The 18,472-nt window shown below is 45.3% G+C and overlaps 6 protein-coding genes across 6 annotated transcripts; 2 read left to right on the top strand and 4 right to left on the bottom strand.

The window, feature by feature from the left end:
• Positions 1 to 725: 725 nt before the first annotated feature.
• On the bottom strand, positions 726 to 2,357 carry F4822DRAFT_433069 (DUF803-domain-containing protein; the record flags this gene model as incomplete). Its single annotated transcript, XM_051461772.1, has 7 exons — positions 726 to 1,209; positions 1,263 to 1,554; positions 1,617 to 1,868; positions 1,930 to 2,020; positions 2,111 to 2,121; positions 2,194 to 2,237; positions 2,296 to 2,357. 7 exons carry the CDS (start codon positions 2,355 to 2,357, stop codon positions 726 to 728), a joined length of 1,236 nt encoding a protein of 411 aa, XP_051310299.1.
• A 2,657-nt stretch (positions 2,358 to 5,014) lies between these two features.
• On the bottom strand, positions 5,015 to 7,943 carry F4822DRAFT_433070 (uncharacterized protein; the record flags this gene model as incomplete). The annotated part of the gene is made up of 3 exons (XM_051461773.1): positions 5,015 to 5,040; positions 5,096 to 6,470; positions 6,528 to 7,943. 3 exons carry the CDS (start codon positions 7,941 to 7,943, stop codon positions 5,015 to 5,017), a joined length of 2,817 nt encoding a protein of 938 aa, XP_051310300.1.
• Positions 7,944 to 9,197: 1,254 nt separating this feature from the next.
• On the top strand, positions 9,198 to 11,353 carry F4822DRAFT_415495 (uncharacterized protein). Its single transcript, XM_051459234.1, has 5 exons — positions 9,198 to 9,408; positions 9,472 to 9,915; positions 9,968 to 10,161; positions 10,213 to 11,020; positions 11,076 to 11,353. Exons 1-5 carry the CDS (start codon positions 9,406 to 9,408, stop codon positions 11,163 to 11,165), a joined length of 1,539 nt encoding a protein of 512 aa, XP_051310301.1. The 5' UTR covers positions 9,198 to 9,405; the 3' UTR covers positions 11,166 to 11,353.
• A 367-nt stretch (positions 11,354 to 11,720) lies between these two features.
• F4822DRAFT_433072 (anaphase-promoting complex, cyclosome, subunit 4-domain-containing protein) lies at positions 11,721 to 14,395 on the top strand (the record flags this gene model as incomplete). Its single annotated transcript, XM_051461774.1, has 7 exons — positions 11,721 to 11,937; positions 11,994 to 12,312; positions 12,362 to 12,953; positions 13,013 to 13,720; positions 13,780 to 13,837; positions 13,894 to 14,043; positions 14,094 to 14,395. 7 exons carry the CDS (start codon positions 11,721 to 11,723, stop codon positions 14,393 to 14,395), a joined length of 2,346 nt encoding a protein of 781 aa, XP_051310302.1.
• A 124-nt stretch (positions 14,396 to 14,519) lies between these two features.
• Positions 14,520 to 15,574, bottom strand: F4822DRAFT_366176 (S-adenosyl-L-methionine-dependent methyltransferase). The gene is made up of 2 exons (XM_051456182.1): positions 14,800 to 15,574; positions 14,520 to 14,747 (listed from the first exon to the last, which is right to left on the bottom strand). The coding sequence occupies exons 1-2, from the start codon at positions 15,509 to 15,511 to the stop codon at positions 14,644 to 14,646; spliced, it is 816 nt and encodes a 271-aa protein (XP_051310303.1). The 5' UTR covers positions 15,512 to 15,574; the 3' UTR covers positions 14,520 to 14,643.
• Positions 15,575 to 15,811: 237 nt separating this feature from the next.
• F4822DRAFT_415500 (acetyl-CoA synthetase-like protein) lies at positions 15,812 to 18,392 on the bottom strand. Its single transcript, XM_051459235.1, has 7 exons — positions 17,784 to 18,392; positions 17,589 to 17,721; positions 17,248 to 17,534; positions 17,160 to 17,186; positions 16,882 to 17,101; positions 16,437 to 16,833; positions 15,812 to 16,362 (listed from the first exon to the last, which is right to left on the bottom strand). Exons 1-7 carry the CDS (start codon positions 18,140 to 18,142, stop codon positions 16,055 to 16,057), a joined length of 1,731 nt encoding a protein of 576 aa, XP_051310304.1. The 5' UTR covers positions 18,143 to 18,392; the 3' UTR covers positions 15,812 to 16,054.
• Between the last annotated feature and the right edge of the window lie 80 nt (positions 18,393 to 18,472).

Consider the following 18,472-nt stretch of genomic DNA (forward strand, 5'->3'; position numbering starts at 1 on the left):
AAGTATCAGACTATTGCAGATACAATTCAAGCCGCTACGGGAATAAAGGTACGGAGATGACGTGCCTTAGCTACTTACTATCTCCATTCATACCTAAGTACCTAAATGTCCTGCCCGAGGGGAGTTCAACAGCATCCATATAATGCCATTAATTCAACCTCCCATTCGCCCATCGATCCATCCCAGATCATCCTAACAGCAATGTAGACAGGACATGCACATCATTCTCTCTTCCACACGTGGTAATCGTACAATAGGACAAACAGATAATTCCTCTCGAAAATTTCAGTTATTGGGGATCAGCAGCTCGCTGCTGTCTCTCGCATCCCTTAAAAGAACCGGAATCGGAACCCTCGATTCCACGCCGTAATGTGCCGGAAAGGTACTTCCAAAAGTAACCCAAGTCCCCCCGGAACGCCACGGTAGTGAGAGGAATCCCAACCAAGAACCTAAAACATGATATTGCCCTTCTATACTCCTTTGGTGAATCCCAAATAAAACCTCACCGTCAATGAAGAGAGATACGTTGCCATTATACACCCTAAGTTCCGATTCGGAACGAGCAACGTAAAGTCCATGATATCAATCGTGTCCACCTGTGGGATTGAACGTTCTAATGCTGCCTCCCGGTTAAGGAGATCGTCGAATAAGAAAATATACAATGCGGTCTTGATGTTGATGGGGATTTCTAAGATATGCTAATCTTCGACGAATACCGACATCGTTCATCGCTCAGACGATTTTCGGTTTTGTAACTCGATCGATTCGTGGGTTTTCGGGGGGTGTAGGCTACCGTTTCTCCTCGATGAAGATTCGTCGTCGCTATCTTCGGTGAGATCGTTGAGGCCGTATTCACCTACTTGTTGTTCGAGGTCGTAAGATCGCATTAGACCTTCTCTATCGGAATGTCCTCGGCTTCCTACGCTTATCCGTGAGCCCGTACTGCGTCGAGCTTGCATACTAAGACGAGTTTGAAGACTCGAGATCATGTCCGTACCAGTAGCATCAGTGCTTTGCCCCGCCAACATGTTCAACCCGTTAGGATCACGTCGCGAAAGGTTTAGCAGATAAACACCCGTAAATGTTACAAGGAATCCACAGAGGAGAGAGAGCGTGTTAACGACGTCGGTGGTATTAAACCCGGAGAAGAGGATAAACGAGGCGCAAAGAGTAGCGGTAGTGAATGTCACATAGTAAAGAGGATTAACTCTGTAAAAAAGGTTAGCTTCGTCTGTAGTCTGTCGAGTTTTAGATCGTCCTACATTTGCGTGCTAAATTGGCTGAGTGCCTTGTTAAAGTAATTCATCTGGGTGAGAATACAAAGTGCCGTAAGGACCATGAAGACATATGTCGAAGCGTGAACGAATTGGTTATTTCCTGCGAAGGTGAGTTTAAGCGCAATGCCAAAGGCCTTTACGGACATGACCGAAACGGAACCGACGGTGGAGCAAATCGAGAGATAGATCAGAGGGTTCTTTTTGCCATGGAGAGGGGCAATCTTGTAGATCATAACACCTGCGAAGATAGCTACGACGGCGCAATATAGAAGGAAACCTGGCGCCTATTAGTTGATGTTTGGGCAATGGGACGGCGCGATCCGTTATAGCTCAACTTACCCGGTCGAAGCGCAAGTTCAAGAATGTGGTCGATAGTCTTGATATCCTCATCGGGAGGCGCATGAAGAACGATAATAATGGCGCCCAGCAGGCAGATAGCGCAACCGAGCTTGCCCAGAGTTCCCAGCTCTTCCTTCAAGAAGTATGATCCTAGAACAGCACCGATGAGAACGGAAAGAGCGCCGAGGGGTGTAACTAGAATAGCCGGAGCGAAAGCGTATGCGGCGAAGTTGCAAATTTCTCCGATGACCACTATAATGAATTATATCAGCATATTCCGTATATCGCATGGTTTCTAGTAGTTAAGACTAACTAGTTCCGATTCCAGCCCACCATAATGGATTCCTAAGATAGATAAAGCCATCACCGGAGAAGCCATGCTTTTCTTCCGATTGTATTAACCCCTACTATGCATTAGAATGGATTTTCCTTATATATGATCGAACGATGACTCGGGTATTTTTTCTTTATTGCGGTACCTTTTTTGTTATTACAAAACTCGTGCCTATGGAAGAGAAAAACATTAGTTTATATGCCCTCGTGATGTATTCGGCTATTCGGACCCAATGGAACTTACCAATGGCTAAACTTGAGGATATAGCTAATGCTAATCCGATGTATCTATCAAGGAATCCAAATTAGTACATCGCCATCAATGTTGATTATAATCAAAGGACACGCGAGTGGTGGTAGCGACCATCGGATTTCGAGGGGGTATTCGTACTTTTCATCTAACATCATCATGAAAGTAGATTATGGGCTGCGATTCCTATCGCAGCGTATCGTGAAAATGGTCGAAACGGGGAAGAATAAAAATGGATTCGTCGCAATCGTAGATAGATAGCTCGCGCCTGGCGAGGGCAGCAGTAACAACGAAATGTTGGGTCAAGGTCAGGTGTTGGTTATGCGCCTCGATCAGCAGAAATGCCACGAATACCCGAAAGAAACGAAACGTTCGAATCGGTCGCGCCCAGTCCAAATAAAAAAGCCCGGTGGCTGACGGTCGCACTTAAAAAGCGTCGCTTAGTAGTAGATGGAATCCGTAAAGTACATTGGGGGGTGGGTCACTAAGTTGGAACAAGACGAGGGAGTGTGTATGTGACTTTTGAATGATTGTATTGTGAATGTGTAGGAAGTGCGAAATAGGTGAAATAGGATATTTGGCGATAGGGAGATGTAGAAAATCCAAGTAAGGTTGGGATTAAGATTTCGAGTTGGACTTTTTGGCCTCGTGGTCACTACTTTAGTTATGGGAGGAGAGACTGGATATGGAGGTATGAAAGCTTTCCTTGCTAGGAACATTGAAACGGCAATTACTTGGTACTTGCAAGCTGTACTGTAAAGTGGGAGGGTTTCAGAGGTTCGATGTTTCCAATAAGGTACAGAAAGGTACATCATTGTCAGGTTGGTTAACCGCTAGAGGAGAGCGCTAAATCATGCCAAGTACCCCGGCTTTGCCGTAGAACAGGGACATCATCGTCCGTTTACTGGAATTAGAGATGCGCTAAACGGAATTCTTGCCCCGTAATTTAACATTGGTATGCACTTAGCCTGACAAAACGATCGTCTAAGTGGTACCTATCTACGTAACCTCTTGTTAAACTTTTCCTGCTAAATAAGATACATGACATACATTCGAAGTTTATAAAGAAAATGAATAGACAAAAGGAGGGAAAACCGATATTCATAGTGTCATAAATCAAAAACAATTCAAACTTGAACATGAATAAAGACAGAGACTACATTATGTATACACATGTACACGTCCATATGTATGTACAGACTCAAATCGAGTACAAAGCAAGATCTTGAATGTACCTCGCCGTATCTTAAAACTTTCTCTAAAAAAGAATTTGGTCCAATTCTCCTAAAAGGTTCAAAAAGACCCACCATGATGAGGCTGTGCCTCCCCTTGCACCCGCAGAACACGTACGCAAGGTCCTCGACTTGCCCAGTGATCCGTCCAGGGGTATACAGATAGATGTACCTATGTACTGTAACACACGGTTCCGACCGTACTCTTCTTTGGGAATCGTACTGAATTCTAAAACATCCCTATTCCCTGCTCCCTTGCAATTTTTTGTCTTGTTATCCCGTTCCTGGCAGCTGATCACCAACTAATCCGATCGATTCTTTCATTAATTGTAACGCCATTTGGCGTCTGGCGTCCTATCGGTATAGTTAACTGCCGATGCCATTTTATGAATGTCGTACATAGTACACCGTGTTTTCTATCCTATTCTCGTATTACAAGATAGAGGATGTGCTTCCATGCCTCTTACGTAGAATAATACCCATGTCAAAATGTCTACAACATGCTGACAGCAGGCTAAGAAGACGTTTGTTTGTGAGATACGACAAACTACATAAGCTAACAAGCACCGCTAAGCCAGCCTCAAAATTAGAGATGACGAAGTCTCCCCACTCATAGTCTAGCCAAGTACTTACGCGGGTAGCTTACAATGATTTTTATTCGCAAATTAGACCAAATCGGGTGTCGATGGTGGCATGTCCCTCCAGATGTATCCGTAGCCAGGTATTTAATTCTCATTAAATGGCTGGGTACATAGAAATGTATATGCAAGACTCAATATTATCCATAAACCAAATTGAAAAGCAAAGCATAATGTGTATTGCTACCAGATTGACGGGCGCATTACTAATGGTTCCTTCGTAGGGGACTTCTCGACCGAGCTAAAGCAATACACAAATACGTCCGTCGTCGTGTCTAGTCAGCTTTGCTAAAAGAGTCAGACTGGACAGATCTAACTCTACTCCTAGCCTAAGCTATCGTCCACTACTATCTCCGCCGCCCAAAAGCAACAATAACATAAAATTCTCACCCTTTTATGGTCAACCACGTGATATGAATACCTAGGTAACCACGCCGCAACGCCCCCCTGATGATATCCTTGACCGGAGATTTGTAATTTTCCCTTTTCCGAAACTCCTAAACATATCCGGGGTCCTAGTATCTTCTGGTCACAGCGTACGCCTATCCTGCTGTGTGAATAGCCGTTGAACACCGTGGGTATCAGAAAACACCGAAAATCAAACGAAAATTAAAGAGGTAGAGGTAGAAGCAGAAGTTGTCGGTAACACCGTCGTCTCGTCTCGTGAGGGAAACTGTTGTTGGCGACTTTTACAAGGTGCCCATTCCCAATGAAAACTTACCATCCGGGAAGCCAGAATCGTTATCCGGTCTCTCGTAGCTACATAGTTAGTATTCTGAAGTTGGTTTATACCCCGGCGGGGAAGAAAATCATTCATCTGTGAGTTGATTGCAAGTATGCAAATTCCACATCAGCTCGTTAGTGGTGCAATTGGATGTGTTGGTGTACGTCGAAAGAAAAAGGACGAGGGTAAAAGGGGGTTAGGTAGGAAGTATTCGTAAGAAATTAAGAGGGGCGACGGCGCTTGACATCTGCTACAAGTTAGCAAGCAATCAAAAATGATGACATGGTGGTTTAGTAGCTTACCGTTATGTTCAATTTCATCCTCAAAAAAGTCAGTATCTGACCTAGGGCGTTTTCCAGAGGACGGTGACACTTGTACTGTCCCCTTAGCCACTGTGTTGGATGCTGTCTTAGAAGTTGTAGTAGGTTCGTTCCTGGCGTCCTCATTTTCAGACTCCCAAGTAATTTCGTCATCAACCGGTACTTGGAGGGTTGCCGTTGCACTCGAGCCGTTGGTAGATGGACCGTCATTGGAGGGGTTACCATTTGCGCTCGTATACTCCTCTCCGTCATCGTCCGAGTAGTCAATCTCGTCGTTGTCATCGCCGTTTAGGGTTACGGTGGCACTGGTAGCCTCGGAGTTGGCAACATCGCCATCATCGGTTTTGTTCGTGACGTCAGACTCTTTACGAGTCTCTTGCGCATGGTCGTTCGGCGACGCATTTGTATGTTGATCTTCAAATCGGTTAGAGTTAGTCAATGTCCTCAAATCTTTAGTTGGTCGGATCTCGAGTATATGAAATGACTTCTCTGTTGGAGAAGGTGTGGGGAGGGAAGCGTTGCGTTGTCCTTTGTTTTGCTGAGGAGCCGAGTAGGTCTGACAACCAATGCTCGTATATATTGGTTTTGAAGTATCAAGGCGCCAGCTTGCGTCTAGTCTTTCAAGATCAATCTCGAAGCAGGCGTTGCATTGACAATCACTCGTCTGTCTGCAGTGGAGGGGAAATGATGTGTTGAAAGAAGGTTGAGTATTACCCTGCTTCAGCGACGAAAGATCTAATTCGTCATCAGAATAGTCGATTAAACCGTCGGCCGTAGTTCCGTCAGCGTCTGCACCGCTATCCTTTTCGGTGTTCTCCTCAGGGTTTTCTTCGTGGTCTTCTTCATGGTTCTCTTCGGCGTTTTCGATTTGCTCGGTCGATCCCTCATTATTGCCTCCTACGACTGAGGCATGTGCCGAGGGCGAATTTGGTTCATTATCCGCAAATTCTTCCGCATTACCATGCTGTTCCCCGTTCTCATCTTCCACATGGTCACCCTCTTCACATAACTCTTCATCTTCGTCGTTACGAAGTGGCGAGTATGAGGTGTGATCCTGCTCCTCGCCTTCTTCACCATCGGGTTGGACGTAGGAACCTTGATCATCATAACCACCAAGTTGGTCTTGGTCGTCATCGTGGACGGGTGTCGCTTCTCGATAAACGGCGATTTCGGAAAGACCGCGGCCAGCATTCGCACTATCTAAAAGTGCCACAAGACGTTTGTGGCAGTGAGGTCTTACCATAAGATACGTATATAGATCTGGTGCCTGCTCCGCATTGTCATTCTTAACGAGCTTGTCATATAGACTAAGGATATCACCGAATGTGAAATCTTCAAGCATATCACTCGACGAAGACTAAAAAGAAAAGTCAGCTTAGATCGATTCTGCATAAGGGCAATAGTTGATACATACCTCGGAAAATTCCAGCCCCAATCCATCTACATGCATCACCAATTCATCGAGAACCGACACTTCGTCTGCAATAACTTCGCGCAAACTCGCTAAGAACTTGCTGAGAGGTAATTCCAAGGCGAACATATCACGTAGAAAATATTGGTTAGGATCATCATCTTTGGACTTAGCAAAGAGCCTATAATCCGTCTGACCATATGAAATGAACATCTCGTGACGTGTAGCAATAGAAAGGGGGTGTTCTACGTGGGGAACGACGGCGTGAGAAGCTTCCCCGTCCTCACCAACGCTTGCTGCTTCATGGCCCTCATCGTCTGAGTCGTAACCAACTGACTGACCGTTTACTTCATCGGCGTTGGGAGCTTGGGACCCGTCTTCTCCAGGGGCCTGATCAACAGGATCTTGGTCATTAGTGGGCTGAGTATATGAATCACCACCTAGCTGATGTTCAGAACCCCCAAAATTAGGCGAACGGCGTTGATTCGCTTGTTCATCATCTTCTCCATCAAACTCAGATTGATGAGGTGAGACGACTGAAGCAGATTGCTCTTCTTGCTCGACACTATCGCCTTGTATGTACCCAACCTCGGGTACTTCATTGTTGCTAGCTTGATCTTGGACATCATCGTAAGTTTCATGGATAGAGTGACTTCGACTAACGCCTCTGTCTAACTCCTCATTACTATGACCTTGTGCACTTTGGTCATCAGTGACGGTTTGGTCGGCGGGCACTTGAATGCCGATATCTAGGGCATCATCTTGTTGCTCATCAACCACATTTGAGGCTTGAACTTCCGACTTATTTTCGTCATCATGACTATTACCAAGGGTCTTTGTGTCGTCTTCTTTATTTTTGGATAATCCGAAATCTTGGGTGTTTACACCATCAATAAGAGCCGTACCATCTTGAAGTAAGCTTTCCGTAATCGCGATTTCATTAGCATCGACTTGGGGCTGTTCTACTTCATGGGGTTGGCTAGTTGAGTAAGCGGGTGTTTCCAACCAGCTAGCTTCGCCTTGGCCAACATTTCCAACGTCAGTGCTGCTGACGTTGGTATTATCGACATAGTCGATTTCGGCAGCTGTCTCGAAGGATCCATCTTGGGGTACGTCTTGTTGCCATATATTCTCATCAGGATCACCTAGATCGATCTCGATATCGTTAGCAGTCGTTGCTGCTTCGTTATGATCAATATCACCGGCATCAATCATGCCGTAAGAGGCATCATCTCCTTCGGCCATCAACTCGTCTCTTGTATCGGTATTAAAATTTTGCATCTCTTGAACTTGATCAAAATCTGCGAGTTCTAGGTCTTCATCAACTTGTCCGACCGCGAAATCCAGATCAATGTCAATATCTTCTCCAAATCCAGGATGACCAAAATCGGTCGTTATCTCCATTTCTTCTCCAGGCATTGTGCATAGATTGCTCTAGTGTGAAATTTGCTAGTTTGTGAAGGGGTGTGGTGGTTAAATAGTACAGAACACTGAAGAACAAAAGCCTCGGCGTGCTTAAATTGATACCACAGGGGGGAATGCCAATGATTTCTTGTGTGAAGGGGGGGGGTAGGGTGACAGAGGGAGGGTAAATGTTTAATATGTGTTATTGGGTGGAATTTGTGTTGTGGGAAGTTTGCATTGAACAAAGCAACTGATCAGGCGAGAGTAAAGAAAGTCTAATTCCGGAAAGAAAAAGACCGGACAACTTTACTTGTTTAAATAATTAACTAGCACCCGCCGTAAATCTGCCGTGTTTCTTCTGTATATGCTTTGTGGGAGTGTTCTGCGTGGTAAACGTGGTCGGGGGTTTGGCCGAATCCAATAATAATTGACGCTGACCTTCTTGATATTCTTCGTGATTTTGTGGTGTTTTACGCTTATTCGTGTTGGTTCCTCGATCAAGTGTGCAAGACACAAGATTGTTTCGATAGTTTGGCAGAAGAACACAAAGAAATCATTTGTGATAATTAAGTAGGTATTCACGTATCGGAAATTTAATCTTGTTCTGGGATGGATTGCTGTGGATATGACGCGAGGCGTGTCTCGGTTGGGTAGGAAGTTGATAGGAATAGGTACCAGGCAGGCACACGAGAAATCCTAATCAGTGGACGGAAAACGCGTTCGGGGATAGAGTAGTGGCGTGCCGATTTATCGCGTCGAAATGGTCGATGATCAACTATTATTGCTGTCGCTCAAGCGTCAAGTGTTGAAGGAGGTAGAAGGGTAGTCGGGAGTGATTGTGTGAGGGAATGAACGCAGTTTAAGTAACGTTCGCAAAATGTAAAATGTATCGATCGTGCTTCCTGAGAAAATACAAACGTCAATAGAAAAATTACGCACGAGATGAAAGGTTCGGACTGATGGTTCGAAAAAAAAGATTATTTGGACAAATGAGTCAAATTTGATGGAATAGAATGAAATGAAACGTCAGAAGAATCTGATATGAAGCAGTTCCAAGCTGATGATGATCATTCTAAAGGTGCTGCAGGCTAAAATAAATCCGGGAAATATTAGGTAACCTTAGTTTGAAAGGAAGGACCCCACTTGTCCGTCGCTCTAGCGCAGCTGCCAGATCGCTCAGTGGCAAGGTACAAGGTTACCTTTTCGTAATTGCGGTACGATACGGTACGGTACGGATAATCATCGGTAGATTACATAACAAAAGGTCCAAGTTTAAACATGTGGCTTGACAGGGGACACCGTTCTTGTGGATCCTATTGAAGCACCACATTTTCTTAGGTGAATTGGCTTGATCGTAGGACAGCAGCTAGCCTCATTACAATATACAATTCTAATCGGTGGGACAATTTGATTTCCCATACAACACATCTTTGAACCCACCGAATCTTCACGACCATATAGGTCCAATACATACAAGATGGTAATGCTCTGCCTTATGAATTAATTCGAAATATTATATGTTTAGCCTCCTAACTTGTATTAGGTTGTCCTAGCTGCTTCCATCTGTACTCGAGGCGGCAAAGCTGTCCTCTCGAGGCAGTTTCGTGAGATGCCCAGATCGCGAATCGAAGCCCTCCTAGCGTCCTTCCCAAAGCTTGCCGATTCCGGTACTCAACACACCACCGTCGAGCAAGACAATGTTCGCTTCGTCTATCAACCCCTTGACGAACTCTACATGGTCCTCATTACCAACCGCCAATCCAACATCCTGCAAGACATTGACTCCCTCCACCTCTTCGCACAAGTGGTTACTAGCACATGTAGAAGCTTGGACGAACGTGAAATAGTAAAGAATGCCTACGAATTACTCAGCGCCTTCGATGAACTGGTTTCACTTGGCTACCGGGAAAACCTCACAATTAGCCAGATCAAAACTTTCTTAGAAATGGAAAGCCATGAGGAACGCATCCAAGAAATCATTGCACGAGTATGTTATTTATCTTCGAGTATTGCTCATTACATTGCTGACATCCACATAGAACAAGGAACTAGAGGCAACCGAGGAGCGCAAACGAAAGGCCAAGCAACTCGAATTACAACGAAAGGAGTCCGCGAGAAGTGGCCGTCCTGGTGCGCCACGAACACCCGTCTATCCGACTTACACACCACCTACTCGACCGACACCTGCGGATACGTACGATACTTACGAAGCCGAGAAGAACAAGTCGCATAAGTATGATACGCCTTGGCCATATACCGCTATTTTAAGCTAACGAGGGGACAGGACAACTGTGATGAAGGGTAAGGGAATGCAGCTAGGCAAGAAATCGAAGACTACAGATATGTTCGAGCGTGTCCGAGGAGATATGGGAGCCGAAGTCGAAGAAACACCTCTCGTATCCACCGCTCCCACCCCAGCTGCCGAACCTGCTGCTCCACGAATTTCTTCCACTCTCGACCGCGATGCGATCCACATCACTATCAACGAAGCTATTACCGCGAAATTATCTAGGGAAGGTTCGCTCAACTCTCTAGCCGTCAGCGGTGATCTTAGCCTCAGAATCTCGGATCCCAGCTTGACAAAAGTTAAGCTTCACCTCGCAGCGAATGCCTCCCACGGTGCCCAATTCCGTACTCACCCCAACGTCGATCGTGGCCTTTTCACAAGCTCCAAGACTATCCAGATGAGCAATGTTGCTCGTGGTTTCCCTGTTAACAATGCTGTTGGTGTCCTAAGATGGCGAGCTACTCCGAAAACCGATGACACGAGCGCCCTACCCATTAGCTTCACTGTCTGGGTAAACAAGGGCTCGGAGGGTAACTTCACGATAACTGTCGAGTATGAACTTACCGGAGGCGACACGCTCAAAGATGTTTCGGTAGTCATCCCATATGCTACCAGCGAGCCGTCTGTATCTAGCTTCGATGCTACCTACGAAGTAACAGGAGATAGTCTCGAATGGACTATCGGAACTGTCAGTGATGATAACGCGAATGGCTCATTTGAATTTGATGCCCAAGCAGATGATGAAAACGAATTCTTCCCCATGCAAGTACGATTCTCAAAGACCACACCCTTTATCGATGTTGACGTAAGTTCGCCCACAATCTATACAGTTCAGTATCAGATACTAATAGACGTCACAGGTCTCATCGGTGGTTTTAGTAGAGGAAAATGAAGATGTGACTTTCTCCAAAGACATTAAGTCGGTCGCTGATTCTTACTTGGTCGAATAAAAGGACTTCTACTTGAGAACCGGGAGTTTGTCTATGTAGCATGGCGTAATAGCTGCTAAAAGGGGGTTGAGTGGATGATATATAGAATTATGATCTCAAATAGAGCATTCTAATGGATTGTGAATGATGACATCAATTGTATTTCCAATGCATAAATAATCTATCTAAATGTATGAGTTGTCGAAAAATTCGATGATTTCGTCGCTTTGACCGGTGCCCTTGAGATTCCATAGGTACTCTTAAAAACACAGTTTAATGTGCTGTAGAAGATGTAGAAGATACTGTATCTAGTGCAATTGTTACAGCAATTTAAGCCACTAAACATCCCCGCAGGTACTAAGCCAGTCCGTTTTCGCGCACTGTATACCTGTTTAGTTACCTGTAGTTTGCACAAAATCGCAAGACAAACGCACCTAAAACACAACAACGGCAACCACCACGTAAGTGGAAGCCTCTTGAGTGACAACAACAAGATCATCAATATATAAGAATAAACTCACAAGATGGTCATAGAAATTTCACACCTCACCAAGTCACTAATTGTCGTGCGCGATCATGACTACACCAATTGAGCTGACGCTTCTTAGCGAATCGCGGCTTGATCCTAAGCCGCACAACGGCCTCCTCACTTACAATCCCAACATCGAGCTCTTTGCAGGTGCAGCTGGATCTAAAACCCTACAGGTATGGCGCTCAAATGGTCAGATCGTGACAAAAAGTAGCCAGCGCGGCGAAAAAGATAGCGTCGAGGCTCTACATTGGAAAGCAGATGGTAGGTTATTCTCATATTGACAGGGACTTGTGCGCATGCTAACACGCGCATCGCAGGTCAATTTCTTGCAGTGGGATGGAGCGATGGAGTTGTAAGGTTATTGGGTCTCGAAACCAGCAAGGCTGTTCATCAGATGCCAATATGCGAGGCAGGTAAATCTCGAATTACCTGTGTGGGCTGGTCTCGTAACAATACGAGAAAACACTCGGATTCCACTTCCCTATCATCGACCATACCCTTAGAGGGCCTAACAGCTCACGGCCTTTTCCCCAGTGGCAAGAAATCCACCGCAGACCTTCCTCGAGAACTTACGTTTCTCGAAGTTGAAACTGCTCTGCCCAAGCTCAGTCCTTTACCTGCATCAGGAGGTTCGGGGTAAGTTCCGACGCGAAATTTACCACGGCTACTTGCTAATAGGATTCAGTGATGATTCGTTCGTATTTACCACGAGAGCATCGCTGGAGTTTCTATTCCAGCCCTTCTCGCCTCATGACAGCGATAGAGTCGACGTCATGATCGTTGGTACAAATGACGGGCGCATACATGTCAGCATCTACGATTCTTTTATCATTGGAACATTCCAATACGATTTACCGCAGCTTTCTGGGAAGAGTGCGCCTCTACAATTATGCCACCACGTGTCTCATCCAGATCTATCGACACATATGCTAATGTTCAAACCATCCGGAGAGGCCAAAACAGCAACGATGTACCTCGTTCCCATAGATCTCACCTTTATCCACTCATCGCCAGAGAATCTCTCTCTCCTAGCCTCAAAAACCACCACCCTACAAAAACTTTTGAGATATATCAAGCAAGTGCAGATGCACATGATGCACGAGTGGCAGTCTACTCGCGAGCTTCCAACTCGATTTTTAAATAGCATTAATGAGACTTTGAAGGAATCGGGAAACTATGGCGAAATGGCCATCGGTCAAGCTCTGTATCATTCAGTCGTGACAGGACACACATTTCCAGAAGTTCACGAATGGCTCGTTGACCAATTGGCGGAACGGGTATGTGTTCCCGATGCTATCACCTAATTTAGATCGCGACTACTAACGCATCACTCTAGGGCCATAAACGATGGGATAAGGCTGTTGTATCAGGTCTTCAGGCGCTACGAAGTCTTATCCATGAGAACTTTCTCCCAGCCCTCGAGCGAATTGGTATCATTCTCAGCCGTCTCCTCGGTATCACCCGTTATCATGAGTCCAAAGCCGAAATTGGTTTTAGCAGCGCACAGATTACTAGAATTATGGATATCGTCTCCTGCTTAATGCTAGTAGGCAATAAAATCCTCTTGGTTGTCATGGAAGAACTGGAACTTTTCCAAACTTTCTCAATCTGGCTTCGACATGAGATCGATAGGCTCGCATCTTCTTCGTCGACAGATGAATTATCCGAAAAAGAGGCAACGATGGAACACGGGAAGATTTTGGCCTACATTCAACAGTATATGCCCGCGAGTCCCTTGCAGCACCATCTCAGCAAGGTCCCCGTGGATAGTTCGGATAAAGGTCGCCAACAAGCTGAAAGTGGAAGCTCTCTCTTAGAACTGCTTAGCAAGCAGCTTAAGAAGCAGGACAGTGGACAGCCCGACGAAAATTCTTTCTCACAGGTCGAGTTCTTGTGCGGTTATTTAGACACCAAAGCCGATGCTATCTTCACAGGCATCGCAGAAGCAGAAAAGCGGAGCGTGCGATTTGGTCAACCAAACGCCATCCAACTAGAAAACGAAGTCTCAAATTTTGACGTCACGGTGTCTGCCATTCCAAGTTCGGTAAGATTGTGAGCATGTTGGTCATTTTGTTTCAGTTTAATGCTGACTATCCATGCTAGGACACATCGCAGACATCAACGTATACTGCTCTCACGACGGAAAAAGATGAATATAGCGGTATGAATCATCATTTGTTATTTTATTTGAGTCTTAAATACTAATTTATTTGATAGTATATGTATTTCGAACGAATATGAATGTGCAGAATGGCATTAGTGGCTCTACCACAACTGAGGTTTCATGCTTGGTGCTTGGTGATGGAAAAGTGTTCGATCTAAAATTCCTGCACGATGACTGCTTACTTGTTTTATGGGCTCCAAAAGGTAATTGAAGCGAACGCCACCAGATTTCAACCCCCACTAACTTTGAACAGACCAACCACTGCGGATTATCAGAATTCCACATAAGTCCGAGGACATGGGCTATCGACCGTACAACTCGGGAAGTAAAATAACCCCCCACGTACTCAATAACAACCAAGTAACTAGCCTATCCAAGAACATGATAGTTCCTTGCGAACCCAACTTCGTACCGGCACACATGGAAGTAAAGGGGGCAAGCTCTGAGCGTGGTAAGATACCTCCGAGGGTATGTTTATTGGGGAACGACTCTCAAACATACAAAGTCTTCGCTTTACCGGAAGACCTACTAACAGAGTCCGAAAAAGCAAAATGAATTAATGAAAGGGGGTGGGCGTCGCGTCGCCATGCATATCTCGACAATATATGGCTCCGATGTCCGCTCCATCTGGTACCTAAGTATGGTGTAGCATAATGTCAACCACTAGAGCCACCCAATACTTTAATTATTTTCACGAAAAAGAAAATTGCCAAGAAATAAAGAGAAAACCAGATATTGTATAGGTACCTCCATAGGTACTTAGATGCTAATGTGGTTGATTTAAGAACTATGGGTATACCCCTTTATGGCTTCCTAGCCCACACCACCTTACACGGAAGACGGCCTCCTCTAGCTGCCAACTCCTCGTGAAGTTCTTCTGTGAATTCTTTCAATGAATCAGATTCTCCTAGAATCCATTAGTAACTCTCATCATGCGCTTTTACATCACCAACACTTACCCTTCGCAGCCTTATAAATAGCATTCCCAGCCGATGTCATAGAAGTCATACCCTTCCCAACAATTTCGGGATCATCACAACCCGCGCCATACACCGCGTCGATTGTTACTTCTTGTATATCTATCAAACCCGCCTTCTCTAGCGCAGGTCGGATGCGAGCCGTATAGCCGTACCCCACACCTAGCATATCGAAAAGCGTCTTCGTAACATCCATTAGTTGATCCATCACCGGACCATTAGGGCGGACCTGATTTAAGTCGGACTCAAAAAATTCAATCCAGCCGCCTGGTTTCACAAGTTTGACGAGTCTTTCGATGCACTCTTCCACCGTGCTAACCTTTCCAGCACCGATGAGCGTTGAACGCTGGTGTACATAGTCAAAGGTAGATGTCCAATCTTCGGGCCAATCTTGCGTTATGGATTGTACTTGCAGTGTGATACCTGGTTGTGCCTGTTTTGGGAAGAATTTCGGGTTAATGTCCGTTCCGATATATTCGTGTTGCGCACCGAGAGATGCTTGAAGTCTACGGAGCCACAAGCCATCTGCGCAGCCGGAGTCAAGGATACGAAGGCCGGGTTGTGAGAAATCAACTGGGGCGAATACCAACTTGTTATCTGAAGCGTATGTTAGTACGTCGTGTTGGTCCGCCAATCTTTGCAGCTCGCCCTCGTGGCCTTCTAGAATATATCGTTCCTCGCCGTGTGATGGCATGATGAGAAATGCAGAATCAATTAACCCAGTGTAGTAATAATACAGACGTTACTCACGCAGAACATATCCGAAAACGTAGGACTCTCACCTAGACAGACACGAGTGGATACTGGGGTATCTCAGTCAGCGTAGATCATCAAGCATGCAAGCCTGTGGCACAGCACAGCGTTGATCGTAAAGTGTTCTTGGTTCGATCCCAAGAACCAGCATTAGGTACCTTAAGTCGTTATTCAATACCACTCTCCAACATATGTAGTGAGGAAATACTACGAGCCATGGCATGAATTATTATGCCCATGAATTGACTGCGAGGACCCTTGCTCCAGCCATCCGATTCCTTCGTTAGGCAATTCACAGCGGCATTTAAAAATGGTGATCTTTAGCTCGATTCGATCCAGCCAGTATATCCTATCTAACACAGCTATCAACATTCTAGAGACTCCTCATTAAGTCAGAAATAGTCCAGGCGGAATGACAGCCCTATGGTCGTCAAATATGATTAGGACTTCTATGTCTAAATGTAGTGTAGATTCTAACTCCCTATTACGACTTTCTTCCTGTCTTCGCCCACTCTCTAAGGACGTTTTTCTGAATTTTGCCAGTGCTAGTCTTCGGAAGTTCGTTGACGATCTCAACCTCTCTAGGGATCATGAATTTGCTAATCGCACTTTGATTACGAGCCCAATCAATCATGTCCTGAGGTTCTAACGTCCTGCCTTCCTTAATGGTTAAGTATGCCTTCGGTCTTTCGCCCCAGTGAGAGTCTGCTACCGCAACAACCCCGGCTTCTAACACATCGGGGTGCTGTACAAGCATAGCTTCAAGAGCGACAGAGGATATATTTTCTCCGCCTATAAGAAACCACCATTAGTCCTTTCTCACGAGTTACGAGGTTTTGCGGCAATTGGGTGGGGTAAAAACCTACCACTTATAATAATATCCTTCGATCGATCTTGGATCTGTGCGCTACCATCTGGACGCCAGACAGCCAAATCACCGGAATGAAGGGCGCCACCCGCGAAAAGCTTCTTCGTAGCTCCCGCATCTTTAAAATAGCCCTTACAGCAAATATTCCCGAAGAAAACAATTTCGCCTAGCTCCTTTCCATCCTTAGCCACGTCAATGAGAGTTCCATCGGGTTGATCAGGTTTAATGATGCGGATCGGAAGACTCGTTATGAAGCCATGTCCCTGCCGAGCCATCCTAGCATACTTCTCAGCCCTCGGAAGGGTTTCCCATTCCGGCATGTGATAACCCTTGGTTATTGGGCCATAGGTTTCCGTTAGGCCATAGACATGCACGGGGTGTAGGTTTAGATTAGTCTGCAGCCACGTTAGAGATATCTTTCGGTGAATATGTTCAACCCATACCATTTGTTCAAATAAGTGCGCTGTCGGAGGGCTTGCAGCTACTGTAACACGAACACGCTGCGGTAACCTTTCCGCTTCCTTCGAAGCACAGAGTAAAGTATTCACCGTCGGCGCCGCATTAAAATGAGTAACACCTTCCTCCTTTAGGAGTTTCCATATTAATGAATAGTCGATCTTCCTGAGACAGTAATGTGTACCTCTGACAGCAGTCACCGCCCATCTGCATGTCTTAAATGAGTATTCAATTCATGCGAGACGCTTCATTGGAAGTTACTTACGGGAATGTCCACCCCATGGCATGAAACCTTGAATCGGATTGTTAGCTATAAAGTGCGCTGAAAACCCCACAATTAAGGGCATTCTCACATAGGTAATGTCCAAAGATATTTGCATCGTCCTTGATCATAATTCAATCCGGATTCCACTACATTAGCCATCGCCGCAAGATACGAACCTCTGTTCGTATAAACACATCCTTTAGGCCGCGAAGTAGTTCCTGATGTGAATGGAATGGCAATCATATCATCTTCGTGAGTCTGTGCGTGATGAAGGCCACCCCACCCGTGACCTCCCTGTACTTGATCGTATTTCAACCCTTCAAGTACAGCATCGTCAAATGGCCCACAAAGTTCGCCTTCTGTCGCATCGGTATCCTTAATTTATTAATTAGAGATTGGAGATAGGATATATGATCACATTCAACTTACAAGGTCGACGATGAAGGGTACATGTGGGTGACCCTTCTTAAATTCATCTAGTAACGATACATACTCATCATCAACAATGATGGAATCTACTTCAGCGAAGTCGAATATATAAGTAATATCTTCCGGTTTGAGTCTTGCGTTTGTAAATGTTAATATTTTAACGTGTCAGCGGATGGATTCTATTGAGACACTCACCGGTAATTTACAGGCACAATGACCGCCCCAGCAGCGATTATACCAAATATTGATTCAAGGAAAGCGGGTGTATTGGTGGCTAACACGCCAATTCGTTTATAGCCATGCTTTTGGAGGTAATACGCTAACCCTCTGGCGCGATCCGCAAACTCGCGATATGATCTCCGAAGTACTTTATCATTGGCGGTGACGTGATAAATAGCTTGAGCATCTGGTTCAATAGCAGCCGCCCGTTCTAAGAAAATAGTCGGGGACAATTGATGAATGTGATAACTATGATCAACTCCGACTGGTGATTTGGGAGTGGCTGGACCTAGATGACTGAGAATGTTCCTTAATCGCGATGTCGGTGTAGACATATTGAAGATAGCGCCGCCCCCAAAAACAAGGATCGTCGATGAATTCTCGACCTAGTAGGGTCTAGACTGAAATGACCTGTCTTTAATGAAGAGGGTGTATGGTTATTCCTACAGGTATTGCAATTATATAGTAACACAATGCGGAGAAAAGATGATACAGGAGACACAAGATTGGTCTTTTATGTATTACACAGTAATTGCGATCTCCCCTGTTAAGCGATGTTTACCTAGGTTGAAACAAGTACCTAAGTACATAGGTGGATAAGGAAGACGATAAATTGCGGGGATACTAGGCTAACCGGGTTAACCCCATACTATCCCCGGTCCAAA

The sequence above is a fragment of the Hypoxylon trugodes genome, assembly GCF_022578975.1.
Source record: "Hypoxylon trugodes strain CBS 135444 unplaced genomic scaffold F4822scaffold_9, whole genome shotgun sequence".
In the NCBI taxonomy this organism is placed as follows: Eukaryota; Fungi; Ascomycota; class Sordariomycetes; order Xylariales; family Hypoxylaceae; genus Hypoxylon; species Hypoxylon trugodes.

Excerpts from the sequence above, each read along its gene's own strand:
- F4822DRAFT_415500 (XM_051459235.1), bottom strand. The coding sequence starts at position 18,142 with ATGTCTACACCGACATCGCGATTAAGGAACATTCTCAGTCATCTAGGT. Across the intron at positions 17,722-17,783 it reads ATTGTGCCTGTAAATTACCG|ACTCAAACCGGAAGATATTA; the intron begins GTGAGTGTCTCA and ends TACAAACGCAAG. Across the intron at positions 16,834-16,881 it reads CGCACTTATTTGAACAAATG|ACTAATCTAAACCTACACCC; the intron begins GTATGGGTTGAA and ends ACGTGGCTGCAG.
- F4822DRAFT_366176 (XM_051456182.1), bottom strand. The coding sequence starts at position 15,511 with ATGCCATCACACGGCGAGGAACGATATATTCTAGAAGGCCACGAGGGC. Across the intron at positions 14,748-14,799 it reads TATTTATAAGGCTGCGAAGG|GAGAATCTGATTCATTGAAA; the intron begins GTAAGTGTTGGT and ends AATGGATTCTAG.
- F4822DRAFT_415495 (XM_051459234.1), top strand. Across the intron at positions 9,916-9,967 it reads TCCAAGAAATCATTGCACGA|AACAAGGAACTAGAGGCAAC; the intron begins GTATGTTATTTA and ends ACATCCACATAG. Across the intron at positions 11,021-11,075 it reads CACCCTTTATCGATGTTGAC|GTCTCATCGGTGGTTTTAGT; the intron begins GTAAGTTCGCCC and ends TAGACGTCACAG.